This window comes from Drosophila ficusphila, unplaced genomic scaffold (assembly GCF_018152265.1).
Source record: "Drosophila ficusphila isolate 14025-0441.05 unplaced genomic scaffold, ASM1815226v1 contig_127, whole genome shotgun sequence".
Classification (NCBI taxonomy): domain Eukaryota; kingdom Metazoa; phylum Arthropoda; class Insecta; order Diptera; family Drosophilidae; genus Drosophila; species Drosophila ficusphila.
In genome coordinates, this window is record NW_025064016.1 from 1414745 (window position 1) to 1435651 (window position 20907).

The 20907-nt window shown below is 38.5% G+C and overlaps 8 protein-coding genes across 21 annotated transcripts in view; 6 read left to right on the top strand and 2 right to left on the bottom strand.

Moving 5' to 3' along the window:
* Positions 1-344: 344 nt before the first annotated feature.
* On the bottom strand, positions 345-4203 carry LOC108089210 (protein pigeon). 2 transcript variants are annotated; one of them, XM_017187360.2, is made up of 9 exons: positions 4040-4203; positions 3572-3976; positions 3208-3512; positions 1990-3144; positions 1701-1933; positions 1422-1636; positions 1135-1356; positions 908-1056; positions 672-788 (listed from the first exon to the last, which is right to left on the bottom strand). In XM_017187360.2, the coding sequence occupies exons 1-8, from the start codon at positions 4101-4103 to the stop codon at positions 932-934; spliced, it is 2724 nt and encodes a 907-aa protein (XP_017042849.1). In that variant the 5' UTR covers positions 4104-4203; the 3' UTR covers positions 672-788; positions 908-931. The 2 variants fall into 2 exon arrangements, with proteins under 2 accessions (XP_017042848.1, XP_017042849.1); XM_017187359.2 differs by lacking the exon at positions 908-1056 and having other exon boundaries at positions 345-788; positions 4040-4202.
* A 246-nt stretch (positions 4204-4449) lies between these two features.
* On the top strand, positions 4450-6245 carry LOC108089211 (tubulin gamma-2 chain). The gene is made up of 4 exons (XM_017187361.2): positions 4450-4584; positions 4640-4842; positions 4946-5536; positions 5614-6245. Exons 1-4 carry the CDS (start codon positions 4536-4538, stop codon positions 6142-6144), a joined length of 1374 nt encoding a protein of 457 aa, XP_017042850.1. The 5' UTR covers positions 4450-4535; the 3' UTR covers positions 6145-6245.
* Positions 6246-6250: 5 nt separating this feature from the next.
* Positions 6251-6774, top strand: LOC108089213 (male-specific sperm protein Mst84Dd). Of its 4 annotated transcripts, none has more exons than XM_017187363.2 (3): positions 6251-6382; positions 6434-6499; positions 6554-6774. In XM_017187363.2, the coding sequence occupies exon 3, from the start codon at positions 6557-6559 to the stop codon at positions 6698-6700; it is 144 nt and encodes a 47-aa protein (XP_017042852.1). In that variant the 5' UTR covers positions 6251-6382; positions 6434-6499; positions 6554-6556; the 3' UTR covers positions 6701-6774. The 4 variants fall into 4 exon arrangements, with proteins under 4 accessions (XP_017042852.1, XP_017042851.1, XP_043065369.1 ...); XM_017187362.2 differs by having other exon boundaries at positions 6255-6382; positions 6434-6486; XM_043209434.1 differs by having other exon boundaries at positions 6271-6382; positions 6437-6486.
* A 439-nt stretch (positions 6775-7213) lies between these two features.
* LOC108089131 (keratin-associated protein 9-2) lies at positions 7214-7716 on the top strand. The gene is made up of 2 exons (XM_017187247.2): positions 7214-7322; positions 7387-7716. The coding sequence occupies exon 2, from the start codon at positions 7477-7479 to the stop codon at positions 7627-7629; it is 153 nt and encodes a 50-aa protein (XP_017042736.1). The 5' UTR covers positions 7214-7322; positions 7387-7476; the 3' UTR covers positions 7630-7716.
* Positions 7717-8065: 349 nt separating this feature from the next.
* On the top strand, positions 8066-10011 carry LOC108089176 (zinc finger protein weckle-like). Its single transcript, XM_017187312.2, has 3 exons — positions 8066-8328; positions 8390-9756; positions 9809-10011. Exons 1-3 carry the CDS (start codon positions 8161-8163, stop codon positions 9837-9839), a joined length of 1566 nt encoding a protein of 521 aa, XP_017042801.1. The 5' UTR covers positions 8066-8160; the 3' UTR covers positions 9840-10011.
* Positions 10012-10274: 263 nt separating this feature from the next.
* On the top strand, positions 10275-11929 carry LOC108101173 (zinc finger protein weckle-like). 2 transcript variants are annotated; one of them, XM_017205403.2, is made up of 3 exons: positions 10275-10538; positions 10599-11647; positions 11846-11929. In XM_017205403.2, the coding sequence occupies exons 1-3, from the start codon at positions 10389-10391 to the stop codon at positions 11874-11876; spliced, it is 1230 nt and encodes a 409-aa protein (XP_017060892.1). In that variant the 5' UTR covers positions 10275-10388; the 3' UTR covers positions 11877-11929. The 2 variants fall into 2 exon arrangements, with proteins under 2 accessions (XP_017060892.1, XP_017060891.1); XM_017205402.2 differs by lacking the exon at positions 11846-11929 and adding an exon at positions 11700-11746.
* Positions 11930-15344, top strand: LOC108101171 (zinc finger protein weckle-like). 2 transcript variants are annotated; one of them, XM_017205399.2, is made up of 3 exons: positions 11930-12183; positions 12243-13447; positions 13508-15344. In XM_017205399.2, the coding sequence occupies exons 1-3, from the start codon at positions 12034-12036 to the stop codon at positions 13536-13538; spliced, it is 1386 nt and encodes a 461-aa protein (XP_017060888.2). In that variant the 5' UTR covers positions 11930-12033; the 3' UTR covers positions 13539-15344. The 2 variants fall into 2 exon arrangements, with proteins under 2 accessions (XP_017060888.2, XP_017060890.2); XM_017205401.2 differs by having other exon boundaries at positions 11930-12177.
* LOC108101166 (brain tumor protein) overlaps positions 13845-20907 on the bottom strand; it is a 39428-nt gene continuing 32365 nt past the window's right edge. For all 8 annotated transcript variants that reach the window (XM_017205389.2, XM_017205390.2, XM_017205391.2 and 5 more), the window contains one exon: positions 13845-16014. In XM_017205389.2, coding sequence (XP_017060878.1) covers positions 15935-16014 — 80 coding nt within the window. In that variant the 3' untranslated portion in view covers positions 13845-15934. The remainder of the gene's footprint in view (positions 16015-20907) is intronic.

Sequence of the window (20907 nt, forward strand, 5' to 3'; positions counted from 1 at the left end):
GGAACCCTGTGCAACGAGGGTGGATCCAGCGTTGCAGAGGCAACAGAGAATCTGTTGGATACATGTTCGTGGGTATAACAGTTCGACCTTGGCAGCTCCCATTGGTTGCAGTGCGATGTTGGGATGTTCGTGGTGGTTCGAAGTCAACAGCAACCTTTTCGAACCCATACCAACGAGAGGTTTGAAGTTCAGAAATATTTGAAAGGACGTCGAACATTTATCGGTTTGTTTTTCATGATAAAGATTATATCTTTACTAAAAACCAACCCATAAAGAATGTGTTATATTTTATAAATAGCTAATTTATTTATTGGGATTATATCAAATAAATATAAATAAATACGTATACTTTTTAGGTACATTATTTTGCAATACAAATTATCCGTTAACAGACATGGAATGGGAATATGTAAGTACTTTTACATATAATAGGAACCAAAAGTGTAACACTAAAACACAGTAACTAAGATTAAATTTGCACACAAAAAATATTAGGAAATCTTTGGAATTTCTATAAGCTGCCTTCAACTCATCTGAACTACTGGTAATTAATGGGATGGGTCCAACCCAAATACTTGATATTTTGACACAATACCTTCAAGTAATGCAATACATCTATTATTTTTACTTAATACTAAGACAAGCACATTAGGCCTCCACCTTCAGCTGATCGATGGAGCTCAAAGTAGTTTCAATAAGCAGATTGTAGTCCAATTCGTTTAGACTGGCCTTGGCTGTCAGCAAGTCAAGAAATGAGTCTAGTGGCGAAAGGGCTTCGGCAGTTAGATCTAGAAATATAAAACACAAATTATACTTTAGCCAAAGAAATGCTATTAAAACAAGAAAACAAATTGCTCAAATGGTACAAAGACTGGCGAACACTGATCAGCTTTTCAGCTCTTCTTACCGTGCAGCGATTTAGGTTTTATTTCTACCAAGTGAGCGGACGTTGCCTGAAAACATAGCTGGATATGCTCAGGACGACCGATGTCAAAATGATAAGCAGAAAAACCAAAAGCAGCGAGTGGCAAACAACAGTGTTGGGCTTGCCCAAAGCTGGACGAGATGTGTGTGTAATGAGTGTGCAAATGAAAAATGATTATGTTAGGATGAGTTAAAGGAACTATTTCTCACCGCTACGCGCATTATTGCGCGACTGGTTCGCACAAACGGATGGCCTCTGCTGCAAAACCTCCTGTTGCTGGCCCGACAGAATATTGGCCGCATGCTCACGACCACGAATCATAAGACTATCCGGATGCTGCCAGCATTTCAGCAATCGTTGGGCCCTTTGCTTGGGCAGAGCCGATAAAAGCGACAGCTTTCGCTCAATACCCAAAGGGGAATCTTCAATATCTACAGATCGAAACAAGAAGATATTGCAATAAAATGTACAGTAAATGAGAGTATTACAAACCCACCAAAAACAATGGCCTTCATCACATCCACTTGCAGTTCGAAGACATGATTTTCCACATATTGCAAGAACATATCATAGCCCAAGGCACGATAACCCAAGTAGGTGAAGAACGAGGAGAATCCTTCGGGCAGGGGAAAGGCAATTGATTCCACAGCCAGGCAATAGCGTTCAAGAATGAGGAACAGCGAGTGCTGCTGGTTGGCAGCCATCTGGTCACTGCAATTAACAAGTACCTAATTAATATAAATAATAATCATTATCTGAGCTTAGTTTAACCCACATCAACTGAAAGCCCCTCAAAGTCTCCATGCGAGCATCTAGACCCGCCGCTCGACAAACCAGTGAGCAAAGGGCCCGCGAAAGCTCCAATTGCGAGGAAACAAACTGTGAGGCGACCGCATGTACATGAGCTGGAGCCTGGGAGCGCTCAAAGAAGGTCTCCTTCAACCAGCGAAAGCCTGTGTGTGGCTTCGAGGAATGCTTCACCAAATGGACGCTCAGTTCGCGCAGATACTGAAAGAAGCACAGCTTTAATAACATGAATTCATCTGGAATAGATTCCAACATACCACTGAAATCACATGCTCCTGCTTGCTGGCCGTGCATCCCTCCAGTTCGATAAAGGGCAGCACCTCGTTGCTAAACGGAAAAGCACTTCCACTGCTATAGTCGCCAAAGCCACCGGTGCCCGCATCCGGTGTAGTGCATCTGGAAAGTGCCTCCGGCTGATAGCAAGCCAGACTGAAGATCAACTTTTCAGTCACCTGCTCGGCACTGAACCTCGGCTGCTCCTGCTTGGCCGACTCGTTTAGAAGATCCCACAGCCTCGTCCAAATATCCGTGCGATATGGCGACAATCTCTGCTGCGGGGACAGCAACATCATGCTGGTATTGTGCAGGGTTTCATGGGAGAGACCCACGCTTATATCAGCCACTTTCGCATGAATTGGTCGCGATGCCAAAGCAGTTGTTAGGGGCAGCAACCTCATTAGCGGCTTGGCCTCCTCCGGCAAGCCGCGCACTGCAGCCGCATAACTTCCCGCCACAAGAGCCTCCTTCAGCAGGGCCACTGTGTCCAGGGAAAGTGGACGCTCTAGGATACTATTCAGCAGTTCGGCCAGCACGTCCATGTCGTTCGAGTGCAGCAAAAAGTAATGAATGATGCTGATTCTGTTATCCAGTGAACTATCATTCCGGAAGGCCTCGATCAAATGGGATTTAGGCACGGTAAGAGAGACCAGATCCAAAGTGGCCGCATCATAGGCCAAGGCTCCCCACTTTCGCAGGGGCACCAGTTGCGAGCGATCGACACTTCGATTGTGAGCGGCACACACGATGTGGCAGTTCGGTTCGTGGTGCAGTCCCACGTCCAGCAGATGAACAAAGAAGGCGGACGATACGAGCAAATGATGCTGGCCGTGCAGCGCAAATGTGGGCCTCAGCAGACGGGCCTTCTGCCATGGAACACCGGGCATGACGCAGTGCACCACACAGCCGTGGTGCAACAAAGTCACTGAGTAGGCAAAGTGCACGTCCTTCTGATCCGATTGCATCGGCTGATACAGATAGTAGTGGCACACAAAGAACATTCCCGATGTGTCCGCCAGAATAATGAGATTCAGAGAACTGTCATGAACGCGCAAAGGAACCGCATCGTCATCGTAGCTCGGATTTTCCTCGTTGGAACCATTGGGCAGCTTTGGTAGGTTGAGTGGAATATTCAGCTAGGAAAGAGGAAAACGTAAGTAGAAATGGCAATAATCTATATTCCGATCAATATCACCCACCACTGTTTCCGTGGGCTGTTTCTCGTTGAACTGGAAGGCCGAGAGGGTTGGACTTAAAATGGGAGCCACCTGTTCACCAGTCTCCTCCCTTTCATCGAGCAAACTGAGGCTCTTGGCCTTCGGCTTCAAATGGATGTAGTAGAGGGCCTGGCACTCGGGATCCCACTGGGCCCAACTGAAGTTCTTGGCCAGCGTTTCATGGGTCAGAATGCTGGTGTCCAGATGCCAGGCGCTTGCATCCCCTGATCCGATTGCCGGGGAGGTCGTCGAGCTTTGCTTCACTACGCAAGTAAACTGTTTGATGGCTGGGGAATTATATAAAAAATAATTAATTAAGATAGATACGGTTCTCCAATAGACTTACATTCCTCATGGGTGAGCACCAGTAGCTTGTCCTGCCAGCAGGTGCGTGTGGCGCTCTCCACACGCCACAAAAACTGGGTCATCATCTGGCGTGGGGTGGGCTCTGGATTAAGGGGCGTGGCAGTGCCGCCCTCCGAGCTACGCACCTCCACGATAAATGCCTGATAGAGTTTGCCTTCGGTTTTCTCCACAAAGGACAGCAAGGTGACACTACTATTTATGGTCGCCTGGATAATCTCGCGGGAGTTCTGCAAAGTCCAAAGAAGTCTTAGCTGCTTTTTGGTGGCATGAAAGTGCCCAATGCAGGTCTCCTTGCGCTGGTCTTCATCGGAATACTCAAATATCCAGGAGGTTAGCAAGGATCCATCCTGTTCCTGTCCCAAAATTCGCCACTCGTTTGCCTTCTCTGCTTTTTAAAAGAGCTATGTGTCTTAAAATCAGTGTCAAATAATGTCCAAAATGGTCTTACCCTTGTAACCCTGGCTGGCCAGCAGGCCACAGAAGTTGGCTGCTAAATTCTCCTGCCGCAGCATTTCGATTTTAATTTAATATTTTATAAAAACAACATTTGGTACGAATTTTCAATTCTCCAATTGGAATTTTTGCTGCCAGTGTGCACGTTGCGCGGTAGCACGAAAAATACCATCCCCTGCAAAAACCGTTACACTTACCTACAGGGTGAACCTTGCCATATTTCAAATCCGTGAGTCAGTAAAAATTGACAAAATAAACTTAAAATTTAAATACATAATTAGCACCCGAAACATATAATAAAACTAATAGATATGAGTAAACGAAATCGATAACAGAGTGCTCTTAAGAAATCAAAGTACTTTTATCTTATAACAAATTCTGCTTATATCGATATCAACTCTTATATTTCTTCCTCAGCTAGCATAAATTTAACAGTTATTATTTAGAGATAAAAAAAAGCGAAAGTTTTACCAAAAAAAGAACAATTAAAAATGCCAAGTGAAATAATAACTCTTCAATTGGGCCAATGCGGAAATCAGAGTAGTTAAATCAAACCGGTAAAATTACAACTTAAACAATAATCTTACTTTCGCAGTTGGTTTCGAGTTTTGGAAGAGATTGTGCCTGGAGCACGGGATCTCTCCTGATGGCGTCCTTGAAGACTTTGCTACCGATGGACAGGATCGCAAGGACGTTTTCTTTTATCAAGCGGATGACAATCATTATATACCAAGAGCAGTTCTGCTGGATTTGGAGCCCCGGGTCATTAACAACATCATGACCTCTCCATATGCCAAGGTCATTAAACAATTTTTACTACCTTCATATTTTTTTTAAAAATACTTTAAAACAAAAGCAAAATATACAACAAATTATTGTTTTTTATCATTGTTATTTTTAGCTTTACAACCAAGAAAATGTTTATCTCTCAAAACACGGTGGAGGAGCGGGAAACAACTGGGCCTCTGGTTTCAGCCAAGGAGAAAAGGTTCAGGAGGAGGTTTTCGATATCCTCGATCGGGAGGCAGATGGCAGCGATTCGCTGGAGGGGTTCGTTCTCTGCCACTCGATAGCTGGCGGCACAGGATCCGGAATGGGATCTTATGTCCTGGAGCGTCTCGCGGACCGCTTTCCCAAAAAACTTATTCAAACATACAGTGTTTTCCCCAATCAGGATGAGATCAGCGACGTGGTTGTCCAACCATACAACTCGATTCTCACTTTGAAGCGACTCACGAAGTGCGCAGATAGCGTGGTGGTCCTCGATAATACCGCTCTAAATCGCATCGCCACCGAGAGGCTACACATCCAGACTCCCACTTTTACGCAGATCAACAATTTGGTGTCCACCATCATGAGCTTGAGCACCACCACTCTGCGATATCCCTCTTATATGAACAATAATTTGATTGGTTTGACTGCCTCACTTATTCCCACACCAAGGCTGCACTTCCTGATGACTGGATATACTCCACTGATCACAGACTACGAGGTAAGTTTGCTGAAGTTTAAATTAAAGTTAACATTTTTTAATATCATTGCTCTTAAAAAAAAATACAAAATCTGCAGACCAAAACAAATGTGCGGAAGACCACCGTGTTGGATGTGATGCGCCGCCTTCTTCAGCCCAAGAACATGATGGTGTCAGCCACAACTGACAAGCAGAATCGGCATTGCTTCATCTCGATTCTAAACATTATCCAGGGCGAGGTGGATCCCTCCCAGGTGCACAAGTCTCTGCAGCGCATTCGGGAGCGAAAGCTGGCCAACTTTATTCCTTGGGGTCCCGCGAGTATTCAGGTGGCCTTACCGCGTAGTTCTCCGTACGTCCAATCGGCCCACAAGGTTTCCGGGTTGATGATGGCCAATCACACGGGAATAAGTGCGCTTTTCAAAAGGGCCCTAACCCAATACGATAAGTTAAGGAAGCGCAACGCCTTTCTGGACAATTTCCGTCGAGTGTCCATGTTCAAGGATGATCTAACCGAACTTGATATTGCTCGTGACACAGTAGATTGCTTAGTACAGGAATACGAGGCGGCCACTCAGATAGACTATCCGCAGTGGAGTCCACGATTGGAGGCTTCCAAGGCCGCCTAATTTAAAAGTTTACGAACAATTTTTAACACAACACTTTTAAAGTATATTTTGTTTAATCAAGCAACCCTAGAAGTTAAATTCAATAAACCTTTCTTTGAAGCCTCATACCTCTATAGGTTTTTGTCATTCGTTTTCAAAAATTCATTGTGTTAACACCTTTTAAAATAGTTGTTGTCCAAAATTGTTCAATACATATTTTGTTGGTTGTAAAATCCTGTTTCTTAAAAAAAACCTGAATGTAAGTTTGGTTAGAATTTTGAAGTCCAATCGTAAATGTATTTTTTATCAGAAGGAATCAAGGATTTTTTGCTGCATTTAGCAAAGACAAACTTTTAGGCTTACGTAAGTATAGAAAGTATGTACAGAGCTTATTATGTAATAATAATAATTATAATATTATATTTGAAAGATCATGTGCTGCGGACCTTGTGGACCACGATGCTGCGATCCTTGCGGAGGTTGCTACAACTGCTGCATTGAACTTTGCTGTTCGCCATGCACTCCCGCCTATATTCAATGCTCCTTCATGCCGTGCGGTCCCAGCGGTTGTTGCTAATATATAACCTGTTAAAGAAGCAAGGATTTTAATTTCCATCATTTTGAAAACGAATAAATTCGGATAGAAAATAATTTTTCAATTAATTTTAAATGGTTTTGTGGTGGGATATGGGTTTCTTGGTCATATATGGTGGCGTGCTACCTAAAATAATATGAAATGCCAAATTTTTCTTTGAACAAAGTATTAAAAATCAAAGCTTGCTTGATTCAGACGACATAATTGAGTAGGTACATGCGAGTTATGTATGTTCGTTTTTTAGTTCTTAATGGGAAGCTTTAAACACTATATGTAAGTATTATCAAAAAAAGATTATGAAACAATTTCGATATATTGCATTTTATTATTACTTTATTTAGGCCGATTACCTTGACTTAGTTGCAATCATCTACTTATTTTTGCCCGCCACTCTTACAGCAATAATAATTGTTGTAGCAGTGTAGCGTCAAAACACTTTTCAGAAACCACATATATGTAGATTTTGTAGGCATCTAGTAGCTCCACAATTTGATCAGAAGTCAAAAGTTTAAGAGCTGGTGAATGCTGTCAAGTTATTTCCCCATTCCATCTCCTAACGTCGTCGTGAACACATCAAAAATAAAACACAAATTTTTTTGTTGTGGCGAGTATCTAGCAAAAAAATAGACTATTTAAAGCAAAGATAACATTTTTTTTATTTTTTTCAGTTCACATGTGTAGCAGGACTTAAGCCTTCTTCCTTTCTTCTTTCTCCCTTTGTTCCGGCCTGAACTACTCCCGAAATCTACTGCTTCAAGATGTGCTGCAATCCAGGAGGCTGCTGCAATCTACCAACTTGCATCCAGTGCACAAACTTCTGTTTCAATTGCTGGACGGGGACTGCAGCAATCCCTTGTTGCCGTCGTACCTGCGTTCCAGGATGTTCTAGTAGTCCCAGGTGTTGTTGTTGAGCCCGGAACGACATGCTCTTCAAAATTCTGAAATAAATTTCATCTGAATAAACCTCTTAAATAAACTGCATTCAAAATTTTCCGTAATAAATTGCTTTTTAAATAATTTATTGGTGGTTGTTCATGTCATAATTATCCAAGTTTTCGATGAAATGCAGATATGTAGGTGACCACAAGCGGGGCACCAGGTCCCATAACTTTTACAATTTTACTTGGACTTTAAAGTGGCAGAGGTATATTCGTAATTGTATTCATGCATTTCAAATTTTCCGTTTCCAGGGGGTCCAATTTTTTACCTCTGTTCAGGTCAAAATTTTTCAAGTTTCCGATGGGTTGCAGAAAGGTAACTCAATGCGGAACCACCACATACGATTTCAAAGTGGCATAGCTCTAAGCTTTTGTAATCGAAATCATTTGGCATCGTTGCGGCCACCGAGGTCTGGTCACACCACTCCAAACAAATACGCTAATCTCTGGGCAAAAAGTAAACAAAAAGAGCGTATTAATGCGATAAGGTGGCCGTAAAGGCGAATGGATTCCATTGCCAAGATGACGGAGGGCAGCCACTGGCTAACTTGGTGTCGCCTCTGCGCCAAGGACGATGCCCGTGGCAATGTGAAGGTGCAAACGGGGGACAATGCCCAAGGAACCTGGGATAATGTCCTGATAATGGCCATTCGCAAGTATTTCGAGGTGCAGGTATGTCGGTAAAAGTTGAGATACATGTCCGGGATACATGCGGCTTATATTTCCCCGTCAGATGCGACTGGAGGATGAGCTGAGCAGCGTGCTGTGCACGGAATGTTATACGCTAATCAGCGAACTTATCGATTTCGCGGAGCATGTCACAAAAGTCCAGGCCATTTTTGAGGTCCTGCGACGTACAGAAACGGTGTCCAACAAGCACTTGGATTTAGCGGCACTGCGTAAACAGTATGGACTAGGCGAGGACGACTGGACGCACATCATCAAACCCATGCAGGCACCCGAAATGGATTCGGCCCTGGATGCCACCGAAATCTATCAAAATCAAACAAAAGTATTAGAGGAATCTCCAATAGCAGATAAAACTAAACTGGATCTGGAAGATTCGGAGAGAGAAATGGTATCGCACCTTCTCCAACCCAAGGACAGCCTGGGAAATGAAATACCAAAGCAGGAGTTTATTGACATAGGTCCTATTTTGTTGGAAAAGAGCACACATCAACCAAATATCGACGATATGCTTGTTGGACTACATGAAGAGGAGTTAGCCGAGTGTCGCGTTGACAGTACAGTCTCACCAGTTGCTCAAGAGCAGGATGTCAAGTCAGAGTTGCTTGACAGTTTTGATGACGATACCGAATTCCAGCCCTTAGAAACGCAGCAAATAAATCTCGTTATTACTACAGCCGCAGCAGACTCTCAAGGACCAAATGCAGCCGAGCCGGCCAAGCGTGGACACATGAACTGCGACAGATGTGGCAAGGTCTACAGGAATCGCGCCTCCTACGAGAAGCACTTGGAACGCAAGTGTCGCAGGATCGTGCGGCGAGTAAAAGCGGACAAGACAACGACCACCTGTGATTTGTGCAACAAAACGCTTTCGTCCACCACGGCTTTAAAGCTCCACAAAGAAGGTATCCATCAGAATGTCAAGCCATATATCTGCGATAGTTGCGGGAAACAGCTGAAGACAATTACAGCTCTAAATGAGCACAAGCTGGTGCATACGGACAATCGTCCATTTGAGTGCAGCGTTTGCAAGGCGGGCTTCAAGAATCAAGCTCGTCTGAAGGCACACCATCAAATCCATGCGGAGCCCAGCTTCGTTTGTAATATTTGCGGGAAGAAGCTGCAGACGCGGCGCACCTGGAACATGCACAAGGTGGTGCACAGCGAAGAACGGCGCCTCAAGTGCGATGTCTGCGGGGCGCTCTTTAAACGTTCAAAAACCCTCAAGACGCACCTGCTCAGCCACACGGGATTACGACCGTATGTTTGCAACTACTGCGGAAAATCATTTGCCTGCAACGCCAATTGTCGTTCGCACAAGCTCAAAAAACATCCCCAGGAGGTTCAGCAGGAGGACGGCGCAAGACTTTCTTCTCGCTTGAATGTGCCAACGCTGGAAGAACTTCGTGCTATGTAAGTAGAACCTTTAAAGCCATTTGCATCTGACTTATTTCAATGTTTCCAGGACTCAAAAACTACCAAAAGGAACAAATTAATATGTTTTTGTTTTTTTTTAAATTTTGTTTTTTAATACTACTAACCAACTAATTTTATGGTAAATGTTTAGGATTAAAAAAAAAAATTATGATATAAATCATAAAATAACTGAATAGACTTCGGCTTCTGTAAACATTTTTGTTTTAATAAAAAATATTAATTACAAAACAAGATTATAAAGAAATTTATTTGTTTTCAACTGCCAGTAATCTTTTTTAAAAATTGTAGGTCCCTTATATTTTGGTTAGGTATTATAACATTTCTTAAAAGGCCTTAAATTAACACCTCTATAAGTCTAAATTTGAGCCCGGTTTTTGTCAGAAATTTTCATAACTTCGCTAATTTTTATCCGATTTGAAATTGGCCATAATCACTAAGAAAAACGCTAAGAAAAAATACCGTTTGGCATCGCCACGGTATTAGCTGAACAACGAGGTCTGGTCACACACTCCAAACAATTGCGCCAATCCCTGGGAAAAAAGTAAACAAAAAAAGAACATACTGAGGCGACTAATTGACCGTACAAGCGAACGGCTTCTATTACCAGGATGACGAAGTGCAGCAACTGGCTAACTTGGTGCCGCCTCTGCGCCAAGGACGATGCCCATGGCAATGTGCAAGTGCAAATGGGCGAAAATGGCCAAGGAACCTGGGACAATCTCCTTATAATAGCCATTCACAAGTATTTCGAGGTGCACGTAAGTCGGCCAGAGATGAGATACAAGCGTGGATTACCTGTGTTTATTTTTTACTTGCAGATGCTAAAAGATGAGTTGAGCATTGTGCTGTGCGCCGAATGTTACACGCTAATTAGCAAACTTATCAATTTCACGGAGCATGTCACAAAAGTCCAGGCCATTTTTGAGGTCCTGCAACGCTCAGAAACGGTGTCCAACAAGCACCTGGATTTAGCGGCACTGCGTCAACAGTATGGACTCGGCGAGGACGACTGGACGCACATCATCAAACACATGCAGGCCCCCGAAATGGATTCGCCCCTGGAACCAAATATGGAGGATATACTTGAAATGGAGTTAACCGAGTGCCGCGATGACAGCACAGTCTCACCAGTTGCTCAAGAGCAGGATGTCAAGTCAGAGTTGCTTGACAGTTTTGATGACGATACCGAATTCCTGCCCGAAGAAACGCAGCAAATAAATCTCGTTATTACTGCAGCCACAGGAAACTCTCAAGAACCAAATGCAGCCGAGCCGACCAAGCGTAGACACATGAACTGCGAAAAATGTGGCAAGGTATACAAGAATCGCACCTCCTACGAGAAGCACTTGGAGCGCAAGTGTCAGAATGCCAAGACATATATTTGCGATACCTGCGGGAAACAGCTGAAGACAACTACAGCTCTAAAAGAGCACTACCTGGTGCATACGGACAATCGTCCATTTAAATGTAGCGTTTGCACGGCGAGCTTCAAGAATCAAGCTCGGCTGAAGGCACACCATCAAATCCATGAGGAACCCAGTTTTGTTTGCAATATTTGCGGAAAGAAGCTGCACACGCGGGGAAACTTGAAAAAACACAAGGTGATGCACAGCGAAGAGCGGCGCCTCAAGTGCGATGTCTGCGGCGCGCTCTTTAAACGTTCAAAGACCTTTAAGAACCACCTGCTCAGCCACACGGGACTACGACCGTATGTTTGCAACTACTGCGAAAAATCATTTACCACCAACTACAACTGCCGTTTACACAAGCTCAAGAAACATCCGCAGGAGGTTCAGCAGGAGAACGGCGAAAACCTTTCTTCTCGTTTGAATGTTCGCTTGCCAACGCTGGAAGAACTTCATGCTATGTACGTAGAGCCTTTAAAACCATTTGCATCTGACTTATTTTTATGTTTCCAGGACTCAAAAACTACCAAAAGAAATAAATTAATATATTTTTGGTTTTCTTTTTATAAATACTGTTTAAATAAAATAATTTAATTGCAAAATAAGATTTTAAAGAAGTATAGTTTTTTCTTTTTTTTAATCTTTTTAAAAAAATTTAGATCAACAATGAACCACCTACATAAAGGTTAAGGAAAAATACTGTTTAGCATCGCTAAGGTATCACCTAGACAACGAGGTCTGGTCACACATTTCAAACAAATACGCTAATCTCTGAAAAAAACGTAAACAAAAAGAGCATATTGCGGCGACTAATTGGCCGTACAAGCGAACGGGTTCTATCGCCGGGATGACGGAGTGCAGCCACTGGTTAGCTTGGTGCCGCCTCTGCGCCAAGGACGATGCCCATGGCAATGTACAGGTGCAAATAGGCGAAAATGGCCAAAGAACCTGGGATAATGTTCTTATAATAGCCATTCACAAGTATTTCGAGGTGCACGTAAGTCGGCCAGAGATGAGATACAAGCCTAGAATACCTGTGCTTTTTTTTACTTGCAGATGCGACTAGAGGATGAGCTGAGCATCGTGCTGTGCACCGAATGCTACACGCTAATCAGCAAACTCATCAATTTCACGGAGCATGTCACAAAAGTCCAGGCCATTTTTGATGTCCTGCGACGCGCTGAAATGGTTCCCAACAAGCAGCTGGATGTGCCGGCACTTCGTCAACAGTATGGACTCGCCGAAGACGACTGGACGCACATCATCAAACCCGTGGAGGCACCCAAAATTAATTCCGCCCTGGAAGCCGCCGAAATCCAACAATATCAAACAAAAGTATTACAGGAATCTCCAATCGCAGATCAAACTAAACTTGATCTTCAGGAACCGGAGACAGAAATGGTGTTCCACATTGTCCAAGCACATAACAGCGCGGAAAACGAAATAACCAAGCAGGAGAGAGAAGTGATATACCACATCGTCCAAGCAAAGGAGAGCCTAGGAAATGAATCATCGAAGCAGGGGACCAAAGACATAGATCCCGTTTTGTTGGAAAAATGCACAAATGTGAAACCACCTGAAGAGGAGTTGTCCAACTGCCGTGTGGACAGCACAGTCTTACAAGATTCTCAGGAGCAGGATTTCAAGTCAGACAGCTTTGATGAAGATGTCGAATTCCCGCCCGCAGAAACACAGGAAATTAATTTCGTTATTACGTCAGTCACATCGGATTCTCAAGAACCAAATGCAGCCGAGAGGGCCAAACGTAAAAACGGGGCGACCTGTGACCTGTGCCACAAAACACTGTCCTCCGTTGCGGCTTTAAATATTCACAAGCTGGTGCATACGGAGGATCGTCCTTTTGAGTGCACCGTCTGCAAGGCGAGCTTCAAGAATAGAGCAGGTCTCAAGGAACATCAAAACACCCATGCGGAGCCCAGCTTCCCTTGCAATATTTGCGGGAAGAAGCTGCAGTCGCGGCGCACCTTGAGCGGGCACATGGCGGTTCACAGCGACGAGATGAACCTGAAGTGCGATGTTTGCTTCAAACGCTTTAAACGCTCGAAGTACCTTAAGTCGCACCTGCTTAGCCACACGGGATTACGACCGTATATTTGCGACGTTTGCGAAAAACCGTTTGCCTGCAGAGCGAAATGCCATTCCCATATGCTTAAGAAACATCCCGAGGAGGATCAGCAGATGCTTCGTGCAAAACTTTCTGCTCGCTTAAATCTCCCAACGCTAGAAGAACTTCGGGCTATGTAAGTAGTGCTTGGAAAAACAGTTGCATCTGACTCATTTCAATATTTCAATGTTTCCAGGACTCATAAACTACGAAAAGAAAAAAAATAAATATGGGTTTTTTAATATTATGTGAATAATATTAACTAAGTATATTTATAAGATTGAACTGATTATTTATATTATAAATAATAAAATAAGAATCAAGACTTTGGCTTTAATAAAAATTATTTGTTTGAATCAAACAAATTGGTTGAAAAAAGGTTATAATAAAAATTGGTTGTCTTACAACTATATATTACCATCTTTTGAAGAAATTTTTGCACTCTCTTCTTACTTTCAATGTTAATTTGGTTGGTAAGTTAGTTCCATGCTTTACCTGCAATTAGGACTTAGCAAATAATAAAACGCATCTGATTTATTTAAAAACAAAATAATTTTATTGTGGTTTAATGGAAATAGAAATTCTTACAATACAATTGTTGTTGCTGGTTGTTCTTGTTGGTTGGTTTAATATTAATGTTACACAACATTTTTTAAATGTTAATTAATACCATATTTTAATATAATAATAATTTCATGTTTTTTTCTTTTTTAATTACTTCGAAAATTGTGGCCCCTAAGCATTAAAAAGACTTTCATTTGTTTCTATTATTATTTTACTGGATTTTAGAGTAGAGTTCAAAATCTGTTATATCAAATTCAAATAGATGTTCCCGAACTCGCCACTCTAGCAAACTGCAGCTTTTAATAAATTATGATTTTTTTTCTTTGTTATACGTTTTTCCACATGTATAAAAATATTTTTATATAATTTACTGTAAGTACTTTTGGTTTTCTCTTACACATTACATTAATGAGTTGTTATCTTGTGTTTGCCTTAATGTTTTATATATAAGTATATATATAAAATGCGCATACAGTTGGAATCTTAGTTAATAATAATAGTTAATGAGTTAATAACGTTCACATTCAATTACATCGTATTCGATTTAGTTACGATTAATATTACATTTTAATTCGCTTTTGTTTTTAGCTTGTTCTTGAGGAATTCAAATTGAATACAAAAAAACAGTTGGTTGTAATTGAAAATACAAAATATTCAAGTTAAATGCGTATTTGGTTTCGATTTTTCAAGAAAATTGTCATTGTTTATTGGTTTATTACATTTAATTGTGCTCGAGTTGTGGGTAAGATTGGGTTGAGTGTTGAATGACTGATTGAATGGTCGAGTGACTGACTGACTGAGTGAGTATCATGCAGGGTGTCTGAGGAGCTGAGCTGAGCTGATCCTGGCAGTAAGTTGAGTCAGTTACAAACTTGAACCGAATTGTAATTGTTCTGTACTGTGGTTAAATCTTTGTATGCATATTAGAAACAGTATATAGCATATAGTATGCATTTGGTGGGCGTGTATATATTTTTTATTTTCCTTTTTCATTTCAACGCAAAAAGTTAACAATTTCTCGTTCGAAACAGCTGAGAATGGCCTGCCTGACAAAGTCTACATGTAATATAGCTTTTTTTTATATATGTATAGAATAAAAATGCCAACCCTCTATGATATACATTATTTGCTTGTCAGTCCATATTTTCCACATTTTCTTGTCCTTTGCTTTAACATTTTTGTTTTGAGTTTTTTTTTTTTTGGTTTTTTTGGTTTTAGTTTTGTATTTCTTAAGTGTAAAACAAAATTTGAGCGAAATATACGAGTTGTAACTGAACGTACAATGTAAACAATTAACCATAAAGAAAACATATTACTTTAGCTGATAAAATGTTTTGTTTTCATACTACTATTTAGTATATGAAAGCCATTTAAGCAACACCCTGTATACAGTATACACTTGTTTTTTATTTTCAAATTCAACTTGGCTTTAGCAGAGAAATTCAAATTGCGGGAGACGTTAAAATCAATCCTTACACAGAAAATATATAAATCGTTAGCTAAAACATAATATATATGTGTATATAAAGAAAACTTAATTACAACGACATTTAACATTAGATTGGTGTTCTTTTTGCGGTTTTTTTTTTTTTTTTTTTTTTTTTTTTTTAATATTAATTATTATAAAAATACATATATGTATGCATGATGACTAGATGATGATTCCATGATCGGCTTAGTTGCACTATATAGCTTTATAAATACTAAATTCTATATTGAATGCGTGATTATGAATAAGATGAGCATTTATGCATAACATTTATGCATATTTCAATGATTTAGCAACGTTGATTCTTGTATGTGTTTGTTTGTTTGTGTGCGGTTCGACCGTAGAGACTCATTTCCACTAATTGCAAATATATTAATATTTATATAATTTTTTGAGTCCCAAAATTGATTTAAAATAATTGCGTAACGTAAACTTGTTTATGCATTGCCATCAAAATGAATGCGATTCACTCATTAATTTCATCTTTCTTTCTTCGATAACAAATTTAACATAACACAATTTAATGGGGAATGTTAAGTTATTAAAAATATTTTTTTTGCCTTTTCTTTTTTAAATGAAATGTTGCTGTATTCTGTCTGCCAAGTAGCTCTTGTTGTTCTCAATGATGTTGCTGTGCAATTTGTGCAATACTGTAAGAAACAAAATTAAAAGTTAAATAAATAAGTTGCTTTTTTATACAAAATGAAGATAATTAAAATCATTTATCACTTTAAGCATTGGTAAATGTGCAATGAAATAAAGAATTTAATAATGAATTTAATAAACAAGCCGAATCCGCTTAAATTATTCATCGCGTTAACACAAAAAAAAAAAAACAAAAAAACTCTTTTAATCGAAATACAGAAAAAGTATATGAAAAATTTATAATGGTTTTATGAACTTCTTACTTAGTTATTGCATTATAAATTGCCCATTTGGTTCTTATTTAAAGTTAGACTAACTTTTGACTTAAAATGTTTTACTTAACAAATTATTTTTTTTTTTTTTTGAGTGTTAGTTTTCAATATGTTGCTTTGCTTTAAAAATTACAAAAATGCTTGGGATATGAACTTGTTTTTTTTTTTTTCGTTTTTGGTAATCTTCAATAGGAAGAATAAGCAGCTAACAACAAACAGTTAATATGCCTTATATTTTGTATATGCATTATATTTATAGATTATATTACGAATGTATATAAGTATTATATTTTGCAGCTAGAAAAATTAGCGAAAATATTCATTTTCCTCGTTCTTGTTGTTTGTCTTGCGCGTTTAGATTTTTTGTTTGTTTTTAGTTCATTAAAAGTGAAAATTCAGTTTAGCTTAAAGTCAGTTTAGTTTTAATTTCTCATTTTAAACAAGTGCGTAGGGAGAAAAAAGCGGAAACGGAAAAATCTGTTCAGAAAAATTCCCTAAATGAGTCTCATCTTCATTTTATTTCACAAGAGTTTTTTATACATTTTTTTTTTTAAGTTTCACGTTTACGTTTTCGAAGCAGTCTAAGATTTTGTTGTTTTCGAGTGTTAAAAAACTGTTGAGTTCACTACTAAGTGGTTGGTTTTCTTGCCTTTAAACACACACATAAATATATATTTAATATACTCGTAGATATTTAAGTTTGTAGCGTTAAATAGCCTAATGTGTAAAATGTATTACAGATGGAGAGGTCCAGGACTTTATCCAGGGCTTCAACTTCAACTTGATTTATTTTTATATAGTAGCAACATTATAAATATAAATATTCATATATATGTATGTATATGTGTATAATTTGTTGTGTAAATCTTTTTCAATTCGTGTATAAAATCAGTCGTAGTTAATTATTTTGTTTGGTATTTATCCTTTATGTTAGTTGTGGTTTGGATTGCTACTTGAAAGTTCGGTGAAGTTCTTTGCCAAGCGCTAAAAATGTCTAAATAAATTATTTACCGAATGAATTGATCTTGTTCCTCAAGTTCTAATCTATGTAATCATAGAGATAGCTTACTCCTAATGAGAAAACAGGAAAATCAAATGGGGTCCTTTGACACTAATTCTATGTTGGTTGTTGAGTTACATACAAATTACAGACATTCAAACAGACACTACTCAAGCATGCATATTAAATATATTTTGTTGCTCATATTTTTTGTATTACTCTGTTAAAACATTTGACGGACTAGAAGAATTAAAATCCTACTTATTGAAAAGGTCCAGTTGCGAATGCAAAACGATTTCGGATCGGTTAGACAGGATAACTCGGATCTGAGATCGTTTTGCAATGGACGCTGGACCAAACATAGACACACACACCCATTGATTATTCAGTTACCTGCATATATCTATATGTTATATCCATAATAATTTAGTGGTTCAAGCATTTTGTTCAGAGCTTTCTTTATGCATAATCTAATAATACTTAAAAACACTTCTACGAAGCCAGTTTGAATTTTAATTTACTTTTTGGATTTGGTTTCATTCATCAATTATCGTTCGCTGCTATTTTGCCATTCCTCTACTGTTTTTTTCGAATCCGAACTGCCGCCAATCTACTAGAACTTGTACAAAATTTAAATTCCATACAAATATGCTCAACAATGCCGACAAATGACTTTGATTTACGTTTTTTGTTCCATTCCTTAATAACATTTATCAAAAATATAAACTACAATTAAAATGATTTTTTAGATATGACATACAAACACCGAATATGCTCGTACTTATATGTATATCCTAACATCTAGTTCTGTTCTGTGTAACTTGTGCCTGACAGTCTCTTCATCTTAACCAACCCCAAAAAGAGAGAGAGACCGATCCGTAGATGGATCGATCTCGATTCGATTCGATTCGATTTCGCTTCGATTCCGTTCAACATTCATAGAGAGCTCCTAACAATCACAAAAAAATAATAGCAGCAATAATATACGATTAATATATGTTTATGTGGTGTCTTTCAACGCCAGCATGCATTGCCATTTATTAAACAACACTTACACTTAGCACTACTCAAAATGTCTCAATGGTTTACTTTCGACTTCCTAAACGGTTTTTCACTGTACTTCTCTTCACTTCTGGTGGTGTCACTTTACTTTTGAATTTCCTTTCAAAAATTTCCTTACATTTTTGGCGTCTTTTTTTTGGGGAGGGGACACGCGAATCTCTGCCCCAAAAAAACTAATCACAAATGGCGACACACGCGAAATGCCCAACTACATATACTATATCGGCAATGTTAACATACATAGATCGGTTTGGTTTATATATATATAATATAGAGCAAGATACCAAAGCAAGTGTCAAGGGGCCTCGACGCCTATGTTTGGTTACATATATATATAGAGGGGTTAGAGCACAGTTAATTGGCGGTATAAATCGTTTACATATCGATCTGGAATATCGAAAATAAAACTGCTAATATAGTTAGTTTTGATAGCTCACTGTGCTATACATAGTTACACAATTTATCTTATAAGTATATATAAATATTATTTGTTTTGCATTTTTCCTCTAGGGTTGTGTTGTTTGCTCCTTAACCGATGTTCAAATATATAGAAATATATATATTTAAAAAAACTTCTATCGGTTTTCCGTTTTCGGTTTTCTTTTTTTTTTTGTTGCACAGTCTATTCGATTCTCAATTCATCAATTTATTTATCAACATACATTCACATATATATCCATATAAAGATTAAATAGTTTACCACTACTATAGATAGACGTCAGAGACGAAGAAAAGAGGGCGGGGCAGGTTAAAAGGGATAAGGGAAGGCGGGAGGGTCGGCATCAAAGGGTTAACAACATCGCATCTGTTCAAACCAATATGAAAATCTAAAAAACGCTAGGAAAGTAAAATAAATACAAACAACAAATAAAAATGTAAGCAAAAATAAATAAATAATACAAACGGTTGGTTTTTTTTTATCAGAATATTTATAAAAATCTTTAATGGTTTCTCAGTTGGTTGTTGTGGCATTTGTTGGGTTGTGTTTTTGTGTAGGATTTTACAACAGTTTCGTAGAGCAGCAATTGGTTGCTTGGCTATTGTTTATTAATCATAGTTTATATTAATTGTTATCATATTTGTTGTGTCCCATGTTGTGTGTTTGTAGTTTGTAGTTCGTTTCTTGTATAACATTTAAAAATGTAATAATAATAATAATAGTTGATAAACATAAAAACAAATTTATGCAAGCACAAAATACAAATAAAGGTCCTTGTCAGAAACGGTTTGTGCACGCTAAAATGCTAATAATAAATACAATTAAATAGTATGCATTAGGCCATAATAAATACCATCAATTAGCAGTTTCTTTTGTGTTTTAGGTTTTTTTCATTCAACAATTTTTATATAAAAAATTTTCAACAGTTTTTGTATGTTTTTTTGTTTGTTTTTGTATTTTTTGGTTGTCAAGTAAAAATGTTTCTCACACAGAAAACGTACAATACTTTTGTTTAAACCCTTCATCGTTATTACAGCTACCATTACATCGGTACATCATCTTCATTACAATAAGTCAATTAAAGTCAATTAAGTTTACAACAAGAAAGAACTAAAAAATATATTTTTGTATATTTAATAATCTCACTTAAGTAAATACACACAAAACATAATTAATTATAGAATAAGTCAAATAATAAATTCAAACCAAATCAAAAATTACACAAAGCAAAGCGTTTTTTCAAAACAAACAAAGAGGAAACTATTTTAGTTAAATACTACGTTTTTTTGTTTAATACAGTAATGTAAAAATATATTCAAGAAATCTAATACCTGCTTTTGTGTGGGTGTGTGTGTTAATGGGGGAGGCGACATGGGCTTTTTTGGGGGGCGGGGTTCGCGACGCGTTCCAAGCAAAACCAACAAAAATAGTGATTACCTTTAAAATTACAAAATAAACATTTTTTAAATGCTGTTCCTGTTAATGTTGCGTTTGTAGTCTCAAAAAGTTTTATTTCCTTGCCTTAAAAGTACATTAAATATTCACTTTAAATATCTAACTTGTTATCTTCCTTTTCAACTAACCCTTAAAGAACACTTTCGTTAGGTTTGCAATCATTTGAGGCCTATCAAAATAAATGCTTTAAATTCAAATCATTGCAAGCTAAAGAGTCTAGATGCATACAGTACGTAACACAACAATAAAAACTTCGTAAATCAAACAAATTGTCCAGTAAGGGAATTAACAACTTATTAGATCTCAAATTCAGAACATTCCGTTGCGCACTGTGTGTACATATTTTATATTGAATACCTATTACACTCGAAGAAACAAACATAAAAAAGCGATTGGTCTGGCTTGGCTTGGCATGTTTTTCTTCCCTTTCTTCATTATAACTATTTAATTATTTGAGATTTGTTTCCTCTACTCGTTAAAGTGTTTATCATACATTAATATATATAAATACACATGCGTATGTGTGGACATATGCATATTTAATTGTATAATTATAGTAGTTATAAATGTTTTAAGTCTTCTGCGCTGATTGCCAACTTTCAGTTAAATGTTACTTGTTTTGTTTACACTCTCTTTAAATAGATTTATGCACACGCTCAAGTTAAGAAAT